The 25,641-nt window shown below is 61.2% G+C and overlaps 3 protein-coding genes across 7 annotated transcripts in view; 1 reads left to right on the top strand and 2 right to left on the bottom strand.

The window, feature by feature from the left end:
* Positions 1-2,653: 2,653 nt before the first annotated feature.
* EGR3 (early growth response 3) lies at positions 2,654-8,707 on the bottom strand. Of its 3 annotated transcripts, none has more exons than XR_003537333.1 (3): positions 6,715-7,246; positions 3,675-5,642; positions 2,654-3,501 (listed from the first exon to the last, which is right to left on the bottom strand). XR_003537333.1 is itself a non-coding variant. In XM_027703511.1 (3 exons), the coding sequence occupies exons 2-3, from the start codon at positions 6,866-6,868 to the stop codon at positions 4,600-4,602; spliced, it is 1,197 nt and encodes a 398-aa protein (XP_027559312.1). In that variant the 5' UTR covers positions 6,869-6,872; positions 8,616-8,707; the 3' UTR covers positions 2,654-4,599. The 3 variants fall into 3 exon arrangements, 2 of the variants coding, with proteins under 2 accessions (XP_027559312.1, XP_027559313.1); XM_027703511.1 differs by adding an exon at positions 8,616-8,707 and having other exon boundaries at positions 2,654-5,642; positions 6,715-6,872; XM_027703512.1 differs by lacking the exon at positions 6,715-7,246 and adding an exon at positions 6,464-6,506 and having other exon boundaries at positions 2,654-5,642.
* Positions 7,359-13,657, top strand: LOC113977413 (protein SPT2 homolog). The gene is made up of 2 exons (XM_027703513.1): positions 7,359-8,433; positions 13,640-13,657. The coding sequence occupies exon 1, from the start codon at positions 7,383-7,385 to the stop codon at positions 8,346-8,348; it is 966 nt and encodes a 321-aa protein (XP_027559314.1). The 5' UTR covers positions 7,359-7,382; the 3' UTR covers positions 8,349-8,433; positions 13,640-13,657.
* A 5,412-nt stretch (positions 13,658-19,069) lies between these two features.
* The window catches only part of PEBP4 (phosphatidylethanolamine binding protein 4), a 76,246-nt gene continuing 69,674 nt past the window's right edge, over positions 19,070-25,641 (bottom strand). For all 3 annotated transcript variants that reach the window (XM_027703493.1, XM_027703494.1, XM_027703492.1), the window contains exons 6-7: positions 25,287-25,403; positions 19,070-19,502 (exon numbers count right to left, since the gene is read on the bottom strand). In XM_027703493.1, coding sequence (XP_027559294.1) covers positions 19,411-19,502; positions 25,287-25,403 — 209 coding nt within the window. In that variant the 3' untranslated portion in view covers positions 19,070-19,410. The remainder of the gene's footprint in view (positions 19,503-25,286; positions 25,404-25,641) is intronic.

The following is a 25,641-nucleotide window of genomic DNA, read 5'->3' on the forward strand; positions in this document are numbered from 1 at the left end:
AGCTGAAGGGGTTGGTGGAGAGGGGAGGCTGCGAGGGAAAGGGATCAGTTTTTGGGGTGCTGGTGGGGTGTCAGGGAGCTGGGAGGATCCCACTGCATCCCCCTCTGGAGGGAGGCTGGTGCCAGGAGGGTTTGGCTGGTGGTTCCTGCTGCTCCTGGCTGCCATCCCCACTGTGGTGCCCCACGCTGTCACCTCGGGGCACAGGGGACGTGGCAGAGCTGGGACAAGCAGATCCTGGATCTGACATCCCGATGGGGCTCCGGGAGCATCTTCCATGGAGGCTCTGCCCGGTGTGTCCCCCTCTCCCAGGCGTGTGCTGAGGGGGGCAAGTCTGGCCCCTTCCCCCAAAACACTCTGGCCAGGAGATGGGGAGAAAGGAAAGGGGATCCACACGGTGCTGGCACAGGAGGATGAGGATCAGGTGATCCAGAACCATCCAGACCTTCTGTCTCCTGCCAGGCAGCAGGAGAGGCAGAGCTGGAGCTGGGAAGATCAGGGAAGGATCCCACCAACATCTGTAGCACCAGCTGCAAAACCAGGAGCTTCTGGGCTGAGGGTCCTCTTCGCTGCCCACCCCAAGGAGGGGGTCTCGGCTCTTAGTGCTCCTCCTGAGCGGCAAATCCCATCCCGTGGAGAGCTCTGGGGTGTTCACCAACATCCTGCAAAGCCCTGAAGACCCTCAGCAGGGAGCAGCGAGGCGCCGGCGGCCTCCCAGGGACCCTGGCGGTGCCGTCGAGGAGGGGAAAGGCAGCAAGTTGTGTGGAGTTGGTACGTGACTGGAAGCCCTTCCCTCCTCCCCAGAACACAGATAGCCCAGAACGGGGATGGAAAGTGCCGTGTTTCCGTAGCAACCAACATTTTTCGTGCAAGGTGCTGCACGCACTCCCCGCGTTCTGCCACCCAAGGGTGCTCCCGGTGCTCCTCGGCTTCCTGCTCCACGCCGGGAGGGTCCTGCCCAGCGGGGATGGCTGGGCCCAGAGGGGCACAGCAGGTGCCCAGGACCTGGTGGGCTCCTTCCCTCCTCCTCTTCCTCGCCCACGGAAGGAGCCCAAAATGTTGGCGCGGCCTCGGGTGGCTCCTCGCTGTGGCATCTCCTGCCCACTGCCGGTATCTCCAGCGTCTTCCAGCGTGAGCCAGCGGTGGAAATGGGCACAACCACCACCAACAACACTGCCACAGCTCCCTCGGGTGATGCTGGGGGTCATGGCAGCGCTGGTTCCTACCATCCACCTCGGCTCAGCCGGGCCACACACGGGGACATCGCGGGGACACTGCGGGGACCGGTGGCTCCAAAACCAACCCACAGCCCCTGGGGGCTGCAGGACCTCCCAGAGGGGAGGACGATCCCAGCTCGTCCCAGCCCAGCCTCACATGGTCACCAGACACTCAACCACATGGGAATCCACTCGGAGGCACCGGAGCACACCCGACGCAGCGCCCGTGGGCTCCAAAGGCAAGTCCCCAGTGCCATGAGATGCCATCTCTGGCTGGGCCAGGTGGGCCCCGAGCCACCGTCAGCCCTCAAATTCTCCCCAAATTAAAGCCCCTCCAAGCCCAGGGGGCTCAGCAACCCCCTGGGATGGGCAGAGCTGGAGCAGCAGCTCCTCCGGGCCCAACTGCAGATCTGCGGGAAATCTGACAACAATTCCAACGCCTCCGTGCCTCGGGAACACCGGGAAAGACCACAGCGCCAACACCAACCCCCAGCACTGCCAGCAAGGCCTTGGCAAAGGGGACACTTGTGGGATGCTCGACCGCTCCGTCCTGGCAGAGCTGGACCCCCCAGACCCTCACTCTGGGATCCTCCAGCACAATCCCAGCTCCAGGAGCCCCCGGTTGGATCCCCGGGGACGGATTCAACCACCCCACGCGCCACCATCCCAAACATCCAAAGCGCCTCCAAGCTCCTTCTTCTCCCACTCGTTCCTCGTGCCAGCGCCGAAACCCAGCGGGGGGTTATTTTTATCCCGAGCGCTCCAGCCTGGGAATCAAAATCCCCCTCCGGGCGCCGCCCCGGGGGCGATTTGGCGGGCGAAGGGCACGGGGGCATTACCGGCTGAAGCGGCGCGATCCTCTTTGGCCCAACCGTGATCCGAGAGCTGCAGAAACCGCCGGAAAAAAATGGTGGCGGCGGCGGCGGGGTCAGGGCGGCGGCACGAGCGGGGGGAAAAGCGGGATGCGAGGCCAAGGGCGCGCCAAGGACGCGGGGTTTGGGAAGAGTGGGAACGACCGGGGGAAAAAAGAGGGGGGACGCAAGAGCCGGTCGCCTTCGGGGTCACCCAGCCGGTCTCGCTGTGCCAATCCTGCAAACAGAACTGAAGGAGAGAAAGGGGGGGGGGGGGGGGGGGGGGAGGCTGAGAAAAGAAGTGGGTTATTTCTCTTTTTTTTTTTCTCTTTTTTTTAAAATCACATAAAAAAATAATATTTAAGGAAATACAACGCTCGGAGGGGAGGGAAAAAAATAAATAAATAAATAAATAAAAGAAAAGTCTGTACAAACAGGTTTCAAAGTCGCCCATGAGGAGACACAGCACCCACTTCCCTGCACGTTTTACAACCCCCTTACACGTTACTGGTTGTTTGGTTTTGTTTTTTTTTCTCTTTCCAAAGCAGTATAGATCATTTTTAAGCAAATAAAGATATTTACTACAGATTTTGATTGTCAGCAAACACAATATATTTACTGCATTAGCATTTGCTCACAGTGCAAATGGTACAACAATACATCAGTTCAATATTTCTGATTTTTTCCCTTAAAAATGCTGTATGCATTAACTATCATATTTGCATTACAACATGACAAATGAGCAAATGAAATGTGTGTGAAAATTGTCACCTTTTCACAATATCAAGCATAATTTTTTTTTTTAACCTTAGTATAAGGTACTATAAATCCAAGAAATAAAAACATCCACAAAATATATTACATCTGGTATGATTTTTTTTTCTCTAAGTACTCAACTTTATACAAAAGTCTTTCAAAAAATATCATTCCCTTAGGTTTGTGTGGTTAAACCTGATTGTGGTTTGTTTGTTTTTTGTTTTTTTTTTTTTTGTTCCTTTCAGTTCACATAAATTAGACTGCATTCTTCCTCTTCTCTTTATTTTTTGTATGTTTTTAATGTGTTTTTTTGTAGTTTTTTTTTTTCACATGCAGACATCAAACCTGGATAGCACGACCTTTTGGCAACAAAGATTTTTTTTTCTTTTTAAGTCATTATTATTTTTGCTTAGTTTAGCTTAAATGTCTGAGCACAGTTTTATTAAAACAAAAGAAGAAAAAAATCAGAGCAGTCATGCAATGACATGCACATACCAGAAGGAGAAAGAAAAAAAAGAAAAAAAAATAAAATAGAGGACTAATTGATTTTTCTCCTCCGTAGTTGGGTGGTTGTTTTAAAGTGACCAAATAAAATAAAATAAAAATATCTCACATTATAAAAAGTATTCAGCAAAATACTGGGGTGCTTTTTTTCTGCATTTCTGTAAAGAATTTCCCTTCTGCTGAAAAAAAAATAAAAAATAAAAATAACATAAAAAGGAAAAGGGAAGGAAAAAAAAAATAAGAAAACAAACCCAAAAGCTGCTGCTGGGACAACACCCCCGAAGTTGGGGGGACCCGCAGAGCCGCCCCCCGCCCGCCAGCCCGGCTTGGGGGGGCCGAGCCCTCTTACCTCCACCACGGGGAGCCGGTGCTTGGGGGGCACGGGGGGGACACGGGGATGGGGGGGACAACGGGGGCTCCAGGCCCGGTGAGGGATCGGCTCCTTCCATCCATCCTTCCGTCCATCCGTCCGTCCGTCCATCCATCCATCCCCACACGGATCCTGGAGTCCCCAGCCCCCGGAGGAGCCGGGCGGGTCGGGACCAGGGAGGAGGTGGTGGGGGGGCCGATCCTGGAGCACCCAGCCCCCGGGGGGAGCGGGCGGCTCGGAACCGAGCCCTGGGATGTGGGTTAGCGGGGATTCCCGGGATTCACCGCCCGGGCAGCCCGGAGCCGGGCCGGGAGGGTGCGGGCGGGATGTCCCCGGGAGGAGCAGGGTGCGGGTGGTGGGGTGTGGGAGAGCTGGAGCTGGGAGAGCCAGGACTGGGCAATCCAGCCGGGATCCAGGAGGTTCAGGTAATCCAGGTGTGGGAGCAGGGATCCGGGAAGAGGGTGCGGGCAGCAGGGATCCGGGTGAGCCGTGTGTGGGCAGCCCAGCCCCGGGCAGTGCGGGTGTGAGCAGCCGGGATCCGGGAGCTGCGGGAGCAGGAGGCCGGGATCCAGGCAGTGCGGGCGGCCCCGGCCCCGGGCGGTGCGGGTGGAAGCAGCCGGGATCTGGGAGGTGCGGGAGCAGGCAGCCGGGATCCAGGTGGTGCGGGCAGCCCCGGCGCGGGCAGCGCAAGTCCGGGCAATCCGGGTGCGGGCAGTGCGGGTCCCGTCGATCCAAGTGCAGGCAGGATCCGGGTGCGGGCAGCCTGGACCCGCTCAATCCGGGCGCGGACCCGTCGCAGCACAACCCCGGGGTATCCTGAACACCGCGGGGGTTCCCCCCGGAGCGGCGCCGAGAGGGCAAGGGGAGGAGAAGGGGGTGCCACCGCGCCGCCCCCCACGGTCCCTCAAGCGCACGTGGTGACGGCGGGGGCGAGGGCGACGGGGGGCGAGGTGGTGGCGGCGGCGGCGGTGGGGGGCGCGGCGGGGGGCTGCCCGCCCGAGCCCTTCTCGGCCTTCTTCTCCTTCTGCTTGAGGTGGATCTTGGCGTGCCGCTTGCGCTCGTCGGAGCGGGCGAACTTGCGGCCGCAGAACTCGCAGGCGAAGGGCTTCTCGCCGGTGTGGGTGCGGATGTGGGTGGTGAGGTGGTCGCTGCGGCTGAAGCTCCGCATGCAGATGCGGCACTGGAAGGGCTTGTGGCCCGTGTGGATGCGGAGGTGGCGGGTGAGCTCGTCGGAGCGGGAGAAGCGGCGGTCGCAGCCCTCGGCGGGGCAGGCGTGGGGCCGCTCGTGGAGCGGCGTCTTGCTGGGCCGGTTGGGGTACTTGCGGGGTCGGATGGGCTTGAGGGTGAGGGGCGGCTGCGGCAGCCCCCCGAAACCCGGGTGGATCTGCTTGTCCTTGAAGGCCTTGATGGTCTCCAGCGGGGTGATGGGGGGCGGGTTGACGCGGATGGGGTCCAAGCTCTGGAAGGGTTTGTGCTCCGTGATGGTGCCCATGTCGTTGGGGTGGTGGTAGAGGTTATAGTCTGGGATCATGGGGAAGAGGTTGCTGTCCAAGGCGGGCTTGGCCGCCTGGTAATCCTGGGGGGAGTAGGTGAGGCCGGGGTTGCTCTGGGGGTCGTGGAAGGAGACGGGCTCTGGGTAGAGGTCACTGCAGGAGGAGTAGGGCGGCAGCGCGGGGTACATCTGGTCCACCTCGCCCTGCGGCGGCCCCATGCTGCCCGCCGAGCTCTGCGTGCTGGTGAGCGCGCCCGAGGACGGCGGCACCCCCAGGATGCCGGCGCTCATCAGGCTGATGATGTTGTCCTGGCACCAGTTGGAGGGCGAGTCGAAAGCGAATTTCCCCAGGTAGGTGACAGTCTTGTTGCCCGGGGCGGGTTGAAAAGTGCCCGAGTAGGAGGACAATTCCTGACCGGCCTTTTCGTTCGCTAAGCCAATGTCCATAACATTATCTGCAAAGTGCGAGAGAAGCGGGGCAGGGTGAGCCGGGTGGGCCCGGGAGGGGGAGCACCGGGGACGCACCGAGGGATGCTCCGGGGAGCCGGGGATGCGCTGGTTCCCCCTGGCCCCGCTCTCCCCGCACCCCTCTCCGCTTCCACCCCGCGTATGCGGCGCTGCCTGCCGGGGGTCCCGACGATGCGGGGCCGCCCCCGCCGCCCCCGCGGGGAGCTGCCCTGGGTGGGTGGGTGGGTGGGGGACACCCCACCGCCGCCCCGCCGGGGGAAGGAGGTACCTGCGACTACAGGTAGGCTTCCTCCCCGTCCAGCCCCGGCAGCGCTGGGCACTCCGCGGAGCCGGGGCTGCGGCCGCCGACGCCGCCGTTACCGACTCGCCGCCTTCCCTGCGCCGAGCCCCGGCGAGGAGAAACACGGGGATGATGGAGGCAGCGGGGGTTTAGCCTGGCGGGGCTCCGCGTGGGAGCGGGGACACGCGGGGAGCACCCGCCCCCGCCGCCCTCGGCGCTCACCTGTGCCCCCCAGGTCCTCCCTTCTCCTGTCCCCCCCCCGCGCTCCTTTTCCCCCTCAACCCCGCGCTCCGGGAAAGTCGTCGCCGCGTCCCGGGGAGCCCACGCTGCCGCCGCCGCCGCTGCGGGGTGTGGGGGGGGCGGCCGCCACGGCCCCACGCGCGTCCGCGGCGCCTCCGCACCCGCGCGGAGCCCGGCGCGGGCGGGCGGCCCCGCTGCGCGACACTGGGGTGCCCCCCCGGCCTTTCCCCCCCGGCTTTTCCACCCGTGTCCTCCGCCCCCACGGAGCCCCGGCCGCCGTGCCCGTACCTGCGGCGGCGGCTCGGCGGCGGCAGCGCTCGGCGGAGCCCCTGCAGCGATCGCGCGGAGAACACGGCGAGGAAAAGGGGTGGGTGGGTGCGGGGGGGGGGACGCTCCCCAGCCCCAGCTCTTCCCTTCCCTCCGAGGCTCCATGACACCCTACCCACAGCATCCTCCTCCTCGCCCCACCGGCTTCCACACCCCCCCCCCTCGCTGCGCCGCTTCTCCCCATTTTCCTTCCCCCCCCCCTCCCCTTTTACCTGCAGCCATCTGGTTGTAGTGAGCCACCGAGTCGCTGGTGCTGGAGAAGATATTCAAAGAGTTGGGGATCTCCTCTGGGTACAGATTGTCAGGCAATTGGTTCATCAAAGTGTTCATGGTCCCCGGCAGCTTCTCCAGTAGTTTGCCTGTCATAGCACTGGAGGAAAAGGCTGGTTCAACGTGGCTCCGAGCTCAGCTCCCGAGGAAACAACATCCGAGTGGCAAATCCGTGCGAGGGAAATCATGCAAGAAAAAAAGTTGGGGCGGGGGCGGCGGGGGGGAGGAGGAGGAGGAGGAGGCGTGGGGGGGCGGGGGGGCCGGGGGTGGCCGCGGAGGAGGGGGCGCGGGGGGGGCGCGGTCCTCCGTGGGGTCCCTTGGTGGTGTTTCCTCGAGGGGGAGGGGGGCGATCTGGCTGGCAGATGTGATTGTAGAAGCGGGGTTGGGGGGGGGGGGTGGGGGGGAGGATTTAACCCCTCCTCTCTCTCTCTCTGTCGCCGGCTCCCGGCCCCGCTCCCCCCCGCGCTCGGCCCCGCTCCGCTCGCCCGGTTCCTTCGCTGCCGCCCGACTGCTCCGCCGGGGACTCCGCGGGGCCTTTATGCGGGAGCGCTCCGTGACGTAGCTGCCCATATATGGACAGACAAAGCCGAGCCGAGGCCGAGACGTCACAATGGAAGCTCCGCACAATGGAACGTTTGGGGAGAGAGAGAGAGAGGGAGAGAAAGAGAGAGCAGGAAGCGGCGACCGGCGCGCGAGGGGACGGGGGGACAAGGGGACAGGGCAAAGGGGGCACCACCGGGGACCCTGCCGCTGGGGCAAGGGGGACAGGGCACCGGGCATCCTGCACCGGGAAAGGGGCATCCTGCACCCGGAAAGGGGTACCGGACACCGGGCATCACGCTCCGGGTACCGGGCGTCCTGCACCGGAAAAGGGGTACCGGGAACGGCGCGTCCTACACCGGGAAAGGGGTACCGGGAACGGGGCATCCTGCACCGGGAAAGGGGCACCGGAACAGGGTACCGGGCATCCTACACCGGGGAAGGGGTACCGAGCACCAGGCATCCTCCACAGGGCACCGGGCACCGGGCATCCCGCGCTAGGCATCGAGTCCCGGGGGCCGGACGTGCATCAGGCATCCTGCGCCGGGCATTCTGCGCTGGGCGCTGGGCACCGGGAACCCTGTTAAGGGCACCGGGCATCTTGCACCGGATACCGGGCACACTGCACCGGGCCGGGGGTCTCCCCCCTAGCACTGACACTCCCTCACCGAGAGATGCCGGACCCCCACGAAGGGCAGGTGGCGGCGGCTCCGGCCCCTCCCTGCCCGGATCGTTCCCCCCGGGGAAGGAGCGAGGGCGCGGGGACAGCCCGCCCCCGCCGTGCCTGACCCTGCGGCCGCCCCCGGGGCTGCTCAGAGCCAGGCTCTTACCGGGAGGGGTTTTTTTCCCCGACTGGAGACCAGGAGCGCGGGGGAACCGGCCACAAACCCCATCCCGCAACCCGGGATGGGAGAGAAACGGGATGGCAGCTGTGCGTGGAAAACCACAGCGCCAGGCAGTGGAGTTTGGTGGCAAGGAGAGGGTCAGCGGGGGGGCTGCAGAAGCCTCCATCTCCTCGCTGTGGTGGCAGTGGTGACAGAAGGGATGGCTCTGCCCCGAGCCGCCCCCTCCCCATGCCCCGACTCCCGTGGAGAGCAGCGCTTGGAATACTTTAAAAACAGGTAACACTTGTTGGTCGCCTGTGATTTTAACCTCACCTCCCCCCTTTAAAAGTTTGGCACTTCCAAGGCGTCAGTAATTAGGTGGTTTCGTGCTAAGTGTGCCAACTGATGCTATCTTTAAAACCCTCCGAGTTATATAGCAAATGTATGGAAAAATGCTGTGTTGCAATAGCTCCACTTACCCAATTCCTGCAGGGCCGGCTTTGCCATGGGAGTGAAATCCGGGCTACGGGAGGGCTGCGGCGGGAGGGGACCGGGCACTCGCTGAGGGGAGAGTGGGACGGACACACCAGGGGGGCTGGGGAGGTGCTGCCAGACCCGGGGTGTGTCGCCCCGCGGTGCCGGGGTGGGTGGGGGGGATGCTGCGGAGCGCAGGGCGGGGGGGAGCGTGTACCAGGAGCTGGGGGGGCAGCGAGCCCTGACTTGGCTCGTTTGTGAGTGCGGGGGGAGGAGTGGCCTGTGTGCTCTGTCAACTTCAGGGTCACCATTCACTTCAGGGCACCCCACATCCAGTTCAAGGCCCCCCGCATCCTCTTCAGGGCCCCTCGTTCCCTGCAGCCCCCCAGCCACTGCAGCCCCAGCCACTGCAGCGGCGCCCATCCATCGACGGACCCCGATTTCATAAGAAGCGCCCCCCCACCCTGGGCAGAACCCCCCTATCCTTACAGATCCCCCCCACTCTGCTCAGAACCCCCCCTTATCCTTGCAGAGCCCCCCATTCTGCACAGAACCCCCCCTTATCCTTGAGGAGCCCCCCACCCTGCTCAGAACCTCCATCCTTCGCAGGGCCCCCCCATCCTGTGCAGATCCCCCCCATCCTGTGCAGATCCCCCCACCCTTGCAGAACCCCTTATCCTTGCAGAACCCCCTTATACTTCGTAGAGCCCCCTACCCAGCACAGAACCTCCCCCCATCCCCGCAGAACCCACGCAAAGCCCCCAACTCTCCACAGACCCCCCCGCCCCTCCCGGAGCCTTGCACCCTTATCACCCCCATCCTTTGCAGGGCACTCTCCTTCTTTTACACCCCCTCTTTGTCACTCTTCCCCCCTACTTGCCCCCCTCCCGCCCCCCCCCATAGCCTCAAGCCCCCCACCCTCCCCATCGCCCGCCCCGCCCGTGGCCCGGCGCGGCCCGGGGGGAGCGCGGCGGCGGCGGGCGGAGGGGGGGGACCGAGGAGGGGGGAGAGCGGGGCGGCGGCGGGCGGGCGGCCGAGGGGAAGCGCCATACAAGGCCTGGATCCGGCCCCGCCTCCGCTCCCTTCTTTGGCCGCCGGTTCCGGCGCCCCCGGCGCTGCCGAGGTGCGGGGCGGGTGCGGGGCGTGGAGGGGGATGCACCACCCGCACCCACCCTGAGCGGCACCGCCGCGGCCCGCGGGGGCGAGGAGGGGATCCCGCCGACCCCCTCTCGCTCCCCGAAGTGCGCCCGGCGCCCTTTCCCCATCGCCGCGTTCCCGCGGCGGGAGCGCGCCCGCATCCGCCGCGCCGGGGATGCTGCGGGTCCGGCTCCCGCGGCCGCGCAGCCCCACGAGGGTCAGAGCGGAGACCCTCCGCCCCTAAAAAAACCCGAACCTCCCCTCCTTGACCATCAGGGGCGTCCGGCACCACCATCACCACCCCGTTCCACCAGATTTGTAGTGGAGGGGTGTGGGTTTGCTCGGCACCCACGGGCGAGGGTCCCGCGGGGAATTTCTGCTCCGGAGTAAGCAGGGACTGGCCCAACTTCTCGCCCTGCGCTGGAAAACCCAACATCCCCGCGAGTGCCAGCCCCACACTTGGCTCACCCCGACCCGGGTGGGCGCCTGCCCCCCACGGGTGACAGTGCCACGGCAGCGTGAAGTCCCCTCCCTCCCGACACGAGTGGCATCTGCTTCCCGCTGGGAATGCGACTGTTCCCTGCCCAATCGGGGTGGTTTAAGCTGGGTTTAAGCTGGGTTTAAAGCTCCTGAGTCACGAGGACCCGCCGTTAAACCCGGCCGGGGAGAGCGGGACAGCTCAGTTCCTAACAGTGGTTTGATGCCAATTGATGGGGAACGGCCCGAAGCCAAAATAAACCAAGGCAGCCTTAGACTGGCACGAAAACGGCCGCATGGGGGTTGGACTGGCTTAGTTACAGCTCAGCTTAATGGGTCGGAGCATCCCCAGCAGAGTTCTTTACCCAAAGGAAGGGGAGAGAAAAGAGAGAGACTCACCTGGGATGCTCGGGATGGTTTTAAATTACAGCTCGGGCTGGATGGAGTCTGCAGCTGAGAGGTTTCACTTATTTTCATCATCCCACACACCTGCCTCGCGTGAGCCCCATCCTCATCCGGCTGTTTCAGTGACTGTCATCGCTGGCATCTGTGATTCCATGGGGTTTCATGCACATGGATCTCCTCTTCTGCTCCACTCAGGTGGGACCCCACCTGCAGAGCTGCCTCCAGCTCTGGGGTCCAGCATCAGAAGAACGTGGAATGGCTGGAATGAGTCCAGAGGAGGCCACGGGGATACTCTGAGGGCTGGAGCCCCTCTGCTCTGGAGCCAGGTTGGGAGAGCTGGGGGGGTTCACCTGGAGAAGGATCCAGGGAGACCTGAGAGCCCCTTCCAGGGCCTGAAGGGGCTTCAGGAGAGCTGGAGAGGGACTTGGGACAAGGGATGGAGGGACAGGATACAGGGAATGGCTTCCCACTGCCAGAGGGAGGGTTAGATGGGATATTGGGAGGGAATTGTTGACTGTGAGGATGGTGAGGCCCTGGGACGAGTTTCCCAGAGAAGCTGTGGCTGCCCCATCCCTGAAAGTGTCCAAGGCCAGGTTGGAGGGGCTTGGAGCAACCGCAACCTGGTCTAGTGGAAGGTGTCCCTGCCCATGGCAGGGGGTGGAACTGGATGAGTTTTAAGCTCCCTTCCCACCCAAAGCATTCCAGAGCTCTATGAAGTGCTGCCATCCCCTCCTCAGTGCCAATTCCAAGTCTCCCTCCCCACACATTGCCCCTGCACCCCCTCACCTCAGCTCTCCCCCACAGCCCGTGCAGGGGTTGTGACAAGCCCTGACACAGTTTAGTGCTGTCCCACCTGGTTCAATCCCGGTGACACAGACCCAAGTTTTGGCAGCTTCCCCTTGGCGAGGAACTGAGAGCCCCCAGCTCCCCCTGCTCCCACCCCAGTCCTGCCTTTGGGGCTGTGGGATGCTGAGAGCAGCCCTGTGCCCTTCCCTGTGCCAACACCCTGCTGGTCCCCCGTGGAGCTGCCACTGTGTCCCCGCGGGTGCTGTCAGCTGACAAGTGACTTCTCACCGCTCTCAGTCTTGTGACCGGGCCCTGATTCATGTGCCCTGAACCCTCCAGAGACCACCGGGGCTTCGAAAAGGGGAACTCCTCAGGGTTTTTCACCTAGTTAACGGCAGGGGAAATGAGCTTGCAGGGAGGGAAGCGTTAGCCTGGGTTTTGTGCCTGGGATTGCTCGTCCTCTAAACCTTGCTGGTGGGCTTGAGATGGGAGCTGAGCTTGGACAGAGCCGAGCCTTGGAGGCTGAGGGTCATCACGGGGTGCTCATCACCGTCTCTTTAAGAGTCTCTGGAAAGCTCTGCTGGGTGTTTCAGGCTTTTCGGACTCACTGGTGGCGTCTCCGCTCCACAAAGACAGAGGTGGATCATCGGTGATGATGATGATGATGATGATGACGACCATCATTGTCACCTCATCCCGGATTACAAAGGATGCTCAGACGCGAAGCCTGAGGCACAAACTTACCAGGCCCTGAAGACTTTCCTCCCCAGGCCCTTGGATTCGCTGTAGATGTAGATCTGGGGCTGGTAAGGTCACAGAGTCGTAAACATAGTGTGGCTGGTGGGGACCTGAAAGGTCACCTGCCTCCCACCCCCGGGGACGATTGTACCAGGGCCATACGTGTGGGCGGCCGCCTGGATGGTCGACGGCACAAACCCTTCTCGAGGAGCTCGAAGAAGGGAAAAAATACACCCCGAGCCACCCAAACCACGGGTGGGTGTCTCAGGGGTATCTGATGAAGCCGCCGTGGTTTCTCAGGGCTGGGAGTGTTTTGTTTGCGAGTGGTGAGGTGGGATGCGGCAGTCCGGGGGTGGGGTCAGTTCCCTCTGGCAAACAACAGCTGCCCAGATGTGGCTGTGCCTGCAGCAATTTATTCTCTGGGCCTCCCGTGGCCTGGGTGTGAGAGATGCTCAGCACCGGCGGGGACGGGGCTCAGGGTAATCCGTAATTTCTGGAGGAGGAGAAACTTTCTCCGCTGCTGTTGGGCGTGGGAAATCCTCATTTCGGGCCAAACTCTGCCTGAGAGAACTCCAGCCAGGAGAAACTGCAGCAGCCTTCCTGATCCTGGACCAACACCCTCCCGGCACGGGCTGCGTCCTTCCACAGCGCCGGCTCCCGCCTCACCTGGGTTTTCCTGATTTGCCTGTGAAAACTCCACACCCTTCTCCTCCGGAAATATTCAGAAATGCTCGCATTGAAATATGCATGGAAAAGGAGACGTGCATGTCCCTCCTGGAAAAGTTGATGTGCGTGTCCCTCCTGGAAAAGGAGATGTGCGTGTCCCTCCTGTCCCTCCTGGAAAAGGAGATGTGCATCTCCCTCCTCCTGCGGGGGGTGGTGGTGGAGGGACCCACAGGCAGAACTTGCTGCCCTGGGGTGTCCCTGGGTCGATCCCAAAGGACAGATCCCCACAGGCCAAACCCCAGGGAGGCTGGTGGGGGAAACCAAGGGAGCACCGTGGGTGGCTGCGGGAAGCCCTTTCCTGCCTCAGTTTCCCCCGTGGCAAGAGGGGGATCAGCCCTGCCCTCACCCTGTGCAGCAGCAGGGTGAAAAGCTTGGGATGGGCAGGAAAAGCCCTTTGGAGCAGAGGGCAGCTGCAAACCCATTCTGCTGATCCTGGGGCACCCCACGCCCCAGGAAAGTGGGTGCAGGGTCAGTCCCTGCAGGGGACAGCACTGGGAGATGGCTGGAGGCCTGGGAAACACTTGCAGGAGCATCCAGAGTGCTGCAAGGGGAAGCTTTGCCTGCATCCCACGGTCCCCACACCTCTGCCATCCCTTTCCTGGCATCACCCCAAAGAGCATCCTACAGCTTCCCACTGCTCCCAGGGCCTGGGGTCAGGGGGTGGCTCCAGGCTGTGGCAGCAAGGGGCACGTTGCTGTGTTCACCAGCAAGCTGGGAACCTCTGGGTCATCCAAGCCCGAGACAGGTCTCTTTTTCCAAGCCCAGAGGTCTTTCCTGTTATTATCCAGCCAGGGAACAATAGCAGTAGTGGCTGGCGCAGTGTGACCTGGAGATAAGGAGACAGTGTGAGTAGCAGGAAAACTAAATAGTAGGTCCAGGAGTGAAAGTGGTCCCGAGGGAACAGCACCACTGGGAATGATGGGGTTCCAACCAGGGATCGGGCATGGAGCAGGCTGAGAAACCAGGGATGATTTTATGGGACCAGCAGGAACCTCGGCTTGGTGGCCCTGAGTGACCCCAGCGAGGGGTTTGCAGAGAGGTGCCACGAAGGCTTTTTTTAATGTGAAACCAAGAAAGAGAAGAGGAAATGGACTCTTGCGTGTCAGCCCTGAGAGCTGTGCCATGACACCCCACTCCGGAGACGTTCCCTGATGGAGGAGGGGAGCAAAGGAGGGCGGAACTCCCCGGATCTGCTGCATCCCACGGGAAAAGGACTCAGTTTTGTGTGAGCACGGCTCAGAGGCCGCAGAGCTGGAGCAGGGGGTGAATCCAGCGCTGGGGTATCCATGCCATGACCCCGTGTGAGGGATGGACGTCCTCCCAGCCGGCGAAATCCAGAGGCTGCGTGCCTGGGAACGCGCTGCTCCCGAGGGCTGCGCCTCAACCACCGCAGAAACTGGTGGGAGGCCAAAAAGCCAGGGATCTGTGAGCCATTGAAACCAGCCCGGGGGGAATTAGCCACTTCCTAGCAATGAGGAAATGTGAGGTTGGCTGAGGACCCGCGGGGCTGCGGGCAGGGAACGGCAGCGAGAGCCGCCGACAAGTGAGGACAAGCCGGGCTGAGTCCGTGAGTCCGTCCGTCCTCAGCCCCGGTGGCTGCAGGGGTGGCTGGCAGAGCCACCCAGCACCTTCCACCACGCCTCGGGATGCAAACCCCGGGAGGCATCCGCCTGATCCTGCAGGAGTTGGGATAAAAATAAACAGGGCAGCGCAGACACAGCAGCTCCTGGGCAGGAGCAAAGCTGGTGGGCTGGGACCACTGTATCAAAAACTCCCTGTTTTTCTGTTCTACCGAGGGCTGTTTTGGGGCAAAACCACATCTGAAGGTGCTCGTGCTCCCGGAGGAGTGGGAGAGGCTGGGAGCTTCCCACTGGCTGTGGACAAACCCAGCCCAAACCGACTCGGGGAGCAGCTGAAAGAGGAAACAAAACCTGGGCAGAGTTTCTCCCTGCTGAGCATCCCTTGAATGCTCATCCCGGGATGAGCTTTCCCTCGGGAACACTTGGAATTTGCATCCCAGGATGCTGCAAGACCCTGGCTGAACGGTCCAGCCCCAGTGAGCAGGATGGGGGGGGCCAGGACCCCCAAACCAAGCAAGCTTTGGCAGGGCCCCCAAACAGCACCGCAAAGCTCCTCTGATATTATACAGCATTTTGGAGGCCCAATAATAATTAATTACCACTAATTAACGAAGGCATCACTCCAGGACTGGTCCGCGTGCCCCTGGCTGCCCGCTGGTCCCCTCTGGGTGCTGGCACGGACACAGAGGTGGGGACACATCCTCGCCTCGCCCGCCTTCCCTATTACTTCAGGAGCCCTAAATTCCTGCCCCAGCCCAGGAGCCTCTCCCAGGGCCCGCCCAGCTGCCTGTCCATGGATCAGCTGCTGGATCTGGTGGCTCCCAGTGTGGGCACCCACCACCACCAGCAGCCCATGGTACTGGGGATGCCCGGGCTGGGGGCTCTGCGTGTCCATGGCACGGGGATGAGGGATGGGAGCAAAGCACCGGCAACTGGAGCGTCCCACCATCACCCACCCTGTGGCTGACACAGAGGGCAGGGTCCCTTTGCATCCAACAGGGATGGTGGTGCTGGAAAATCTCCCATGTTGGCTCCCAAAACGGGCAGCCTTGTTTATCCCCCGCCTTGTGCCGCCGCGTCCCCACCGGCACATGGGGATTATCCATCCTGACCTATTTCCCGGGGGGTGCAGCAGGGCTTAATTCAGTGGATGCTTTGAGGAGTGCAGAGATCTGCAGATAGAGCCACTCCGAGGTGCGAGATATCATTAATTAATTCACGGGTTGATATAGTTATGCGCTTAGATCATCATCAGCTGATCCTGCTAATCCCTTCTTGAGCAAGTCCCCGTGTGAGGGGGAGCTGCTGCCTGGCACTGCTGAGCTCCTCGGAGCTGGATCGTCCCTGTGTCATCCCCACATGGCACTGAATCACTGGGGGTGCAAGGGGTGTCCCCCAGACCCTGCTCCTAAACACCTCCCGCTCCCAAATCTGCATCTGAGATGCCTCCTGCTCTCCAATGGGGGATGAGACCCAGAGCTGCCTCCCCTCCAGCCAGGGGCTGAGACTTTCTCTCAGCAGAGTAATTGTTCCAGTGATTATCAAAAATAGGTAATTGTTACCCCGCTGATTTAGGGATTGTGTTTAGCACAGGTTTCTTCTGGCCTCCAGCCCAGTTTTGGGAAGAAACATCCCCCCCGTGCTCTGCTGGGCGCTGCCACAGCTCCCCAGGAACATTCAATTTTCATGAGTTCACTATTAATTTTTCAAACTCCAGGTCCTCCTCTTCCTCAGTGATCCCATCGAGTGGGTGGGTTTGCTTTGGGAAAGGGCTGGAAGTGCCCGCACCCACCTCACAACATCACCCTGGGGGAGCAAAGGGGAGCTGTGTCCACCCCACAGCCACACAGGGCTCAGCTCAGCTCGCAGAATCCCTGGGACTGTGTGTTTCCACGGGCCTGCGGCCTTTGAATCCCGCTGGGCTCTGCAAGGCTGACGAATCCAAGCCGGAATTCCCGGGATACGCCGGCAGCGCCGCGGCTACCGCTGACCCCAAGCACACCTGAGCTCACCCCGCCGTGTTTTCTCCCAGCCCTTCACACGAAAAAGTCAAAAAAGAAAAGCCACGGCAGTGGAAATTCGAGGTAACAAATACAAATAAAACTTCCTCTGGAGGCTAAAAATGACACACGTAGACAGAGAAAAAAACTTCTCCGGGTGACAATAACAGAGCGCGGAGCTATTTCAGTGCTGGGCTGTTCCATTGCAGCGCTGGGGTTGTGGCTGCTCAAAACCAGCCACTTCCCCAGGGATGTGACGTGTTTCCTTTCCATCACAAACTGATTTAGAAGCAAAACTTTCTACATTTAGGCAGCGAGAGGCTCAGCTTCTCTTTTCTCTCTCTCGCAATCGATGGTGAGCGAATGGAAGGAGAGAGAAAGGGGGTGGGACCAGCACAAAGTGACTGTACGTGGCTTCCTCCTTTTTGCTTTATTTTTTTGCCCTTTCGTTCTTTCTAAATTACCAAAAAGCGAACCAGAAAACCACAATTAATATTTTCCACGCCGTGAGGGCCCCGTGTGCATCCCGGCGAGGGGCTGTGGCTCGGGGCTGGCTGGAGCTCCTGCCACGCTCGGAGTTTGCAGCCCTGTGTGGGCCCCTGTGTCTGACACAAGGTCACCAGCGCCCCATCCTGTGTCCCAGCAGGAATTGTCCCACCACAGGGACACTGCAGCCACCTGGGCAGATTCCTGATCCACACCTTCCCCATCCCTATCCCTATCTCCGTCTCCACCCCTGTCCTGTCTCCCTCTCCATCTCCATCATATACATCTCCATCCCCATTCCATCTCCGTCCTCATCCTACCTGCATCCTCATCCCATCCCCATCTCCATTTCTGTTCCTCATCCCCATCCTCATCCCCATTTGTGTTTTTCCATCCCCATCTTCACCCCCATCCCCATCTCCATCCTTATCCCTATCCCTGCTCTCCATCTCCATTCCCATCTCATTCCCATTCCTCTCTCCCTTTCCATCTCTGTCCCCCTCCCTGTTCTCCATCCTCATCCTCATTCCCATTCCTGTTCTTCATCCCACCTCCAGCCGTCTCATCTCCATCTCCATCTCCATCTCCATCTCCATCTCCATCCCCATCCCCATCTCCATCCCCATCTCCATCCCCATCTTCATCCCCATTCCCATTTCCATTCTCCATCCCCATCCTCACTCCCAACCCAGCTCCCCATCCCATTCCCACTCCCATCAGGGTCACACAGGGCAGTAGATCACTCCGGGCTCTGGTGCCCGGCGATCCCAATCCTGGCTCATCATCCCACCTCCAACTAAACCCAGGAGCAACGGTGCTAATTTCCTAGAAGGATAAACATCCCATCAGCTTTTCCCTCCCGTCTCACCAAAAATAACCCCCCCGGCCACGCGGAATTACAGGCGGGGAGCAAAGGCCGCCGGGAGTTTGGCTGCAGGATGTCAACAGAGCGTGACCTCTCATTTACACCAGTCCCTCTCACCGACCCGACGGGCCAATTACACCCTCCTGCGAGGGCAAGGAGAGGGAAAGAGCGGGAGCAATCCAACTTTAGCAGACTTCCATGACACGGCGCCGTGTCACTTCCTCCCTGCTAATCTTAGCGCCGGCGGCCGCGGGCTGGCTGTTTTTTTCCCTGGCTTGTGGTGTTACCCAGCTTCCTTTTTTTGTTGCTTGCCTTCCCCCCCCGGGTCCTGCAGCTTCACCCAGTGTGTGCCCACAGGGCGAGTTGGGCCCCTGCTTCTGCATCCCTCTTGGATATACCCATCACCCCGATCTTTCCCAGGGATGTGGGACCGTGGTGATCCAGCCCCTGGGGAGGCAAACAGCCGTATCCTGCTGGAGGGGAAGTCCCAGCCACATTTAACCCCCCCACGAAGGAGTGAAATCCACTCTCACTGCTGGGGAGCCAGGGAAGGTGACCAGCAGGATGTTTTTTTCAGGAACAAGTTGCCCTGGGATAAACCCAGGGACCGATGCAGCAACAGCAGCGTCGCCGCCCCCTCGGAGGGATCCCCGACCTCCCTGCGAGTCATTCCCTCGTGCCTCAGTTTTCCCTGCCTGTAAAATGTCCCCTCGTCCCAGGGTCTTGCTCCCCATGGTTTTTCCAAGTGGAATATTATTCCTGGCCACGGGCAGGACAGAGTGAGCTTTGTCACAGTGGAGACACCGGGACACGCTTCAAGGACTTGGAGGCGGGTGAATCGGAGCCTCAGAGAAAACCGAGTCTTAGATGAAAGCCTAATTAAGGAGCTAATTAAAGGGGAGGTCCGGCTAAGTGGCCAGTAGGCAGAGCTCTGCTGATTTATGCCTTTAATTTGGGTTTTGCTTTCCAAGAGGAGCGGGCTGAGGGCAAAGGCAGGGCAGGGATGGAGTCAGGCCAGGGCAGTGCCCCGTTCCCACACTGTGTGGTGCCGCTGAGAGACCCCCTGGTTGGGCACCACCATCCCACTCCCACTCCTGGGTGACGCTGGGAATGCCTGGGATCACCTCCATGAGGGTTCTGATGGCAACCCCCCGCCCCCATCTCCCACAGGGGGTCTCATCCCTGGCAGTGGGTACAGACATCAGAACAACCTGGTCCATCCAGTGCTTGCTGCCAGCAAGGAGCCCGTGAATCCCCCGTGTGCTCCATCCATATTTTATTCAGGAAACTGCAGGCATTCAAACTCAAGGGCCCCAAAGTGCAGGTGGGACATGCTGGGGGTAAGGTCTGGAATTGGGATGAGGGGAGGAGAAGAGGTGATGCCATCCTTCCTGGGATAGCCAGGGTGGGATAGCTGGGACACCGCTCAGGGTGGGAAGGAGAACTCGGGTTTGGGAGTGGAGGGGATGGGGTTGGTGCTGTGGGTCTGGGTGGGGAGCAGGGTGGGCGCATCCTCGGTGGGTCTTGGGGTCCCCTTGGCTCTGGGTGGAGGTGGCTCTGTGGTGTGAGGACGTGCAGGGGAAGGACGCGCTGGTCGGAGCTAATCCTCGTAGTATTTGGTGAGGAACTGGGTCTTGGCCAGAGGGTGACCCAGCCCAAAGTCCTCCACGAAGCCCTTCAGGTCCCAGGAACCTGGGGAGAGAGGGAAAAGGGGTGAGCGGGGCTGGAGGATGGGGATGCTCCAGAGCCAGCTCCAGGCTGGGGTTTAACACCCTGTGCAGCTGCTGCTCTGCCCACACCACATCCTGCACCCCCAGGAGGCACCGGGGACAGCAGGGAGCCCGGGGGGCACATGGGGCTGGTTCCTCTCCTGCCTCCCTGGCCTTTGGAGCAGACCTTTCTGTGGTTTCCTATGAGCCCATCCCAGGGGTGGTTGGGCTGGAAATCCCCCATGAGCACGTGGGGGTGATGCAGGAGATCCCCCATCCCCTCGCTCACATGCACTGATCTGCTGCTCCACAAACTGTAGGTTCTTCATCCCTGACCCTCCTCCTCTGCCCTGACCTGAGGCTGCTGGAGCTCTGGGAGCAACCCATGGCTGGATCCAGCTGTGGTGTTTCCCAGGGAGGTGGCAGGGAAACCCTCTCTGGGGCAGGAGGGATTCCCTTGTACCCCGTGGGGTACAGAAATCCCCCTGCACCCTGCCAGGGTTTGACACCCAGCGTGGGTCTGGCTGGTGGCTGCCAGAGCATCCTGCTCCCGACCAGAGGGGCTTTCCCAGCTCACACTGTCACCACTGCCCCTCCTTGTGGGACACTGGATGGGACACTGCCATGGTGTCACAGGGCGGGGAAGGGGGCCCTTTGTTTATCTGAAAGCTGTCCTCTCCTCTTCCTGGCTGCTCTTTAATGTCACACCACAGCCTGGCAGACCTTTATCTGCCGTCACATCTCAGCCCCAACTGGAGCAAAGCGTCCTCTTTGCTCTTGCAAAAGTGCTGAGCACAACCTGAGCTGCTGCATCACCTGCATGGGGGGGTGGTGGTGGGTCAGGGTGCTGGTGGAGCTCCCACCTGCTCCCCATCTCGGGTTCAGAGCTCCAAGAAGCTCTGGAGATGCTCCTGCTGATGGCACTGCACCCTGCAACCTCCTGGAGCTGCAGCAGGCCGTGGCTGGGATGCTCCAGTGCCCAGGAATGAGGTCACAGGATGCTCAGGACAGACCCTGCATCCCACACTCCAGCTGGGAGAGGTGCTGGAATGCATCAGGCTGCTGCTGGAGTCCCCACATCATCACTGCCACCCCCTGAGGGCCCAAACCAAGCCGAGAGCAAGGACAGTCCTGACGTCCCGCACCGGTGTCACCCCCAGCCGGGACACGCAGCCACAAACACCTCCATCCCCAAATTCCACCCCTGGCAGGAGGGGAAGCTGTTCACTGCAGGGTCTCAATCCACCCCCCTGCTCAGCACCGGGGGTCCCAGCGAGTGTGGCACCAGGGAAAGGGGTCTCCAGGGGGGACGCTCCCGCTGCGCCCGCAGCCTTCGCCGGGCGCCTTTCATCCGGCGGCTTTCAAAGCGCTCGGAAAACCCCGGGGGAGAGCAGCCCGTGCCCCCCGGGACCAGGGTGAGAGCGAGACGTGGCACCCCCCGACTCCCCGGGGGGGCTGGAGCTGTCACTGATGTTCGGGGAGCCCCGGGAGAGGCGCGGGATGAAAGGAGCCGGAGGAGGCAGAGCCGCCGCGGGGCTGCAGGCGCCGGCCCCGGCTCTCGCCCCGCGTGTGGGGCCGGGGTTTTTCCTGACCTACTTTCCTACCTGCCATGGCACTGCTTGTGCCCGGCCCTCCAGGGTAGGGAAAGCCCCGGGGCAGCAAAGGGGATGATGCACTGGGAGGATACCGGGTCTGGGGGTCTGGATGCCCCCCACGCTCCAAATCCAACCCCTTGGGTGCATCCCCGAAGTGGGTGCCCCATCCTGGCGTGACCACCGGGGTGACATCCCTGTGCCAGCCATCCCAAATCACACCAGCTGGCTCCCAGGGCCGGGGACTGTGAGTCACTGGGATCAGGGAGCTGGGAAAGGAGCAGGATGCAGGGCAGGGGGGGGTGGCCAGGGAGCCGAGGTCGCGGTGCCACCGTCCCCTCTCCCTGCCACAACAATAGGGCGTTTCATCCGTGGCTTGGTCCGTTTTCAAGCTCGTTTCCCAAGAATTATATCATCACACTCTGCCCTTATCTGAGGAAGAGGAGTGCCCGCTGACACCCACACGTGCCTGGCCGCCTGATCCCGGAGCGCCAGATGGGGAAACTGAGGCACGAGGCACCCTCAGGGCTTGGGGAGCTTGGGATCCCTCTGACCCCGCAGCTTTCACAGCCCCCTGCCCCCTAAACTCCTGTCCCCTCCTCCCCCGGCTGTAATTTATCAGCCTCATCAGCAGGAATGTTCTCCTGATGGGAGCCCTGATGCTTCTCTGCCGAGATTGATGATGTCCCCGTGGAGGTGGGCGGGAGGCTGGTGGCCGCTCTGGTCACCATTAAGTGACACCCCGGGGCTCTGGCAGGGACCAGGAGCTCCCCCCGTAGCCCTTTGCTGCCTCCCATCCCGGCCGCAGCCTTTCCCTCCCTGCCGGGGCCCAGTCCAACCCGATTTTCCAGCTGGGTGGATCGGATTGGAGGCGCACAAGGTCGGCTCATGAGTCAATGCCGTGGCCCCGATCCCGAGCCGGGGCTGGAGAAGGAATGGAGCCAACAGCTGGTCGGGCTCATCCCGGTGCCTGGTCCCCAAAGGGGGCTCATTGATTCCCTGAGGGAAAATTTCCGTGGGGAGAAAGTCCATTCCCTGTTGTAAAATATCTTTCCAGGGCAGGAGGAGGTTTGGGGATGCTGGAGCATCTCTCCCTGCTCACCGGAGCTGGTGGGCATCCGGCACCAGGACAGGGTGGGAGCAGAATGAGGTACTCGGGTACCAGCAGGTGCAATTAAGCCTCCAACTTTTATGCTAATTAAAGCTGCCCCTCAGTGAAAGCAGGGAAGGGACTTTAATTCCCCCACACCACAACCGCAGCCGGGCTCTGCCAGGTGCCCGAATTCCCCTGGCTGAGGGATTTTCCTGTGGCTCACGGATGGAGAGCTCACGGCAGTGCCGCCGCCCCGGGGATGCCACGGGTGGCTCTGACATTTCACACACCACAAGCTCTTATCTTGCATCTCCCCGAAAATACAACTGCGGCCTGTGACACTCCTGGCTGGGAGGGAAGTGGGGAGAGCGAGAGGAACAGCGACAGGGACACCGCAAACATCCCCAGCAGGGACAGAGCTGGTGCTTGGGGACAACTCAGTGGTCAACAAAGTGGAGTGAATCAGACTCCAGTGAAGAAACTGAGGCTCTGAGAGAGTTATTTGCCCGAGGTCACTCAGAGCCGGCTGGTGCCGGCGTCGATCAGAAATGCTCACGGAGAGAAGGATCAGGGTGGTTTTTTTTCCTGATGAAACAAGTTTTTTGCTCAAGAGCCACCCTGGAGAAACTCCTCAGCCGTAAACAACCGATTTCCCCATCACAGGAGGGTTGTGAGCAGGTGCTGCAGCCCTTCAAGCTCCACCACTGCCAGTCCAGGTGCCCTTGGGCACAGAACCCGACTTGTGCCCACCCGGTGCCACCCCAGCAGGGACATCCCCACAGCAGGGTGGGCACCAGAGCCACCGTGGAACTGTCCTGGCTCCCTGTGAGCTGCTGGCATGGCAAAGCCAGGCAGTGGGAAGGAGAAGCACGGATTTATTTTCCACGCTCGCCGTCGCCCCTCGCTTTTTAAATTCCCAGGGATCTTTTCCAGGAGCAGGGACAGGCGACGCGGGCAGGTCCCGGTTTAGTGCCCTCTTCTGGAGGCTCCGGCCGAGCTCCTGCCATCCCGCCTGGCACATGTCACCTCCCCCGCCTCGGCCACGCTTGGCCCGGGACCTTTCCTGCCTCGGCCTCCAAAACACACCCCGTGCCAGGAGGGAGTTTTTCTGGGAGCTGAGCGGTGTGAGAAATGCTCTGGAGGGCTCAGCTCTGCCAGGGGACGAGCTGCCAGAGGGATGGATGCGTGGCACAGGGATACTGCTGGATGCATCTGCAGGCTGGGAGGGTCCAGCACCGCTCCCTGCACCACCAGGAGCTCCTCTCAGGACATCTCCCTGCCCAGGGTTGCCCCCACCCTTGGTGAAAGGGAGATGCTGCTGCCAGCAGATGCAGAATGAAATAAAAGCAAAAAAAAGGGGCTGGTTTAAGGCCAAATAAGATGGGAAGTTCTGCTGCAAACTGTGCCTGCAGCAGCATCACCAGGAGAACCTGCCTGGTTTGTGCAGGAGAGGAGCAAGGCAAAGCCATGGAGGAGCTGGCTGGTTTCTTATCCATGATCCATTGGGATTGGGGTCACCTCCTCCTTGTTCCTACAAACTGCCAAAGGCATTTGTTCCTCTCCCCTGTGCTCTGCCTTCACACCACAGGGCTCAGCCACGCGGGGCTGGATGGATCCACTGGTGTTCATCCCACTGCCTCGGGGATGGATTTCTTTAAAACCCCTGAGACACCAAGAACTCATCCTTTGGCTGCTTTTAGGGCTCATTCCCTTGGAATAAAAACAACGGGCTGCCAGTGGTTCAGTCCAGCAGCACCCACTGGATAGGGCAAGGATGTGATGCAGCAGCGAAACAGTTAAAAATAACCTTCAACCCACTCCTGAAACAGCAGCCCCCGCCAGACCCCCGCAACTGCCTGACAAGGGAGGATCGGAACATCTGCTGGGTCTTTCCCAGGAAGCTTGGGATGAGCTGGAAAACTCAGGCATGGGATGGAGACTGCCCAGGGTGGGGAGTGCCCGGTCACCCCACACCTCCTCAGGAACAGGGTGGCTGAACTCTTTGGGGGTTGGAACCACATATCCTGCTAATAAGAGGATTTAGCTGGAAAAAGCTCCTGGGTGGGTGTGTCAGTGTCCTTTCTCATCCCTGGGATGAGGGGACAGCAGGGAGCCCCCTCCTCTGACCATGCCGGGCATGAGGGGCGAGGGGGAGGTGACATCAATGGTGTCATTAACACGCCGAGCTAATGAGCCAGAAAACAAAGCGAAGGGCAGAGAGAACACGCAGAGAGATTTGCAGAAGGAGCATCACAACCTGCTCAGGAGGAGCATCACACCCTGCTCCTGGCTCCATCACACCCCGCTCCTGCTCCGAGGGGCTGTTCCAGGGACACTGAGCCCCCCAGAGCTGCTTCCCCCCGCCCCCCCGGGATGTGCCGTGCGGGTTAACAGGCAGGGAGTGAGTCAGGCAGTGACACAGCGCCCTGACCTGCCTGCCGGGCTGTGCTCCTGTGGTCCCGGATGAGAAAGTTCTGAAATTTCCCTTGCTGAGGCCCCGTGAGCCACAGAGCTCCTGCGAGGAGGGAAGGAACCCCCATCCTGGGGGTCCTGCGGGTTATCCCGCGCCCCATGGTGAGGTAACTGGGATGGTGTTCCGAGGGGTTTCAGCTACTGCCTCCATCCCCACCCGTGCAGGATTTTTGGGAGGAGGAGGCAGCAGAGGGGAGTTGGGAATTGAGGAGCTGGGAGTTGGCGGGCGTTGTGTCAGCCCGGTTTGAGCAATCCCTTGCTAAACCATCCCCACGGCTGATCCTTATCCGAGGTGGGGGTGATGCAACGCCCGCAGCTCCGGGTCGGGAAGGAGGGGGGGGATGTGCTGGCAAGGGCTGGATTTCACAGCCCAGATCTCTCCCTGCTTCCTATCCCGCTACCCAGCCCATCACCAGACATTTTCCAAAGGGTTTCTGCTGCCCTGCAAGGATTTAACACCCCATCCATGCCCCGTGGAACGACCCCAAGCCCCTTTGCACCAGGCGAGCATCCCCAGCCTGGCACTTCTGGCGTGGCTGAACACATGGCATTATCCATACCCCCGGGAAAGCCCCTGGGGACTGGGATCAAGGGCCCAGTGGATCCTTACCCAGCGAGGCGTCCTCATCGGGGCTCAGGGCGATGTGCTTGTGCGCTGGCTGCTCGTACAGGCGGAACTGGTAGCGGTGGTACCCGCTGTGGGGAGGGGGCGAGGGCCGGACGTACCCTGGGGGTGCGAAAGGTGACAGCTGAGCATCCCCCTGAGCCCAGTGGGACCTGCTTCCCAACATAACCAGGCACCCATCACCCCCCTGCAGCCTGGGATTGCTCTCCCACCCAATGTCCTGCACCCTGGTCCCTTGTCACATGTCAGTAGAAGCTCAGGTGCTTCACAGGCAAGAGCTGCCCCTGTGCCCACCCAAACCCGCCCCCTCATCACCCCCCTGAGTGCCCAGGGGCCAGAT

This window comes from Neopelma chrysocephalum, unplaced genomic scaffold, assembly GCF_003984885.1.
Source record: "Neopelma chrysocephalum unplaced genomic scaffold, ASM398488v2 Primary Assembly neopelma1_232, whole genome shotgun sequence".
Lineage (NCBI taxonomy): Eukaryota > Metazoa > Chordata > Aves > Passeriformes > Pipridae > Neopelma > Neopelma chrysocephalum.

What these genes read in the sequence shown, in the direction of transcription:
- EGR3 (XM_027703511.1), bottom strand. Translation starts at nt 6,868, where the DNA reads ATGACAGGCAAACTACTGGAGAAGCTGCCGGGGACCATGAACACTTTG. An exon ending in CTACAACCAGATGGCTGCAG is followed by an intron (nt 5,643 to 6,714) that starts GTAAAAGGGGAG and finishes CGCACTTTGCAG; the next exon opens with ATAATGTTATGGACATTGGC.
- LOC113977413 (XM_027703513.1), top strand. Translation starts at nt 7,383, where the DNA reads ATGGAAGCTCCGCACAATGGAACGTTTGGGGAGAGAGAGAGAGAGGGA.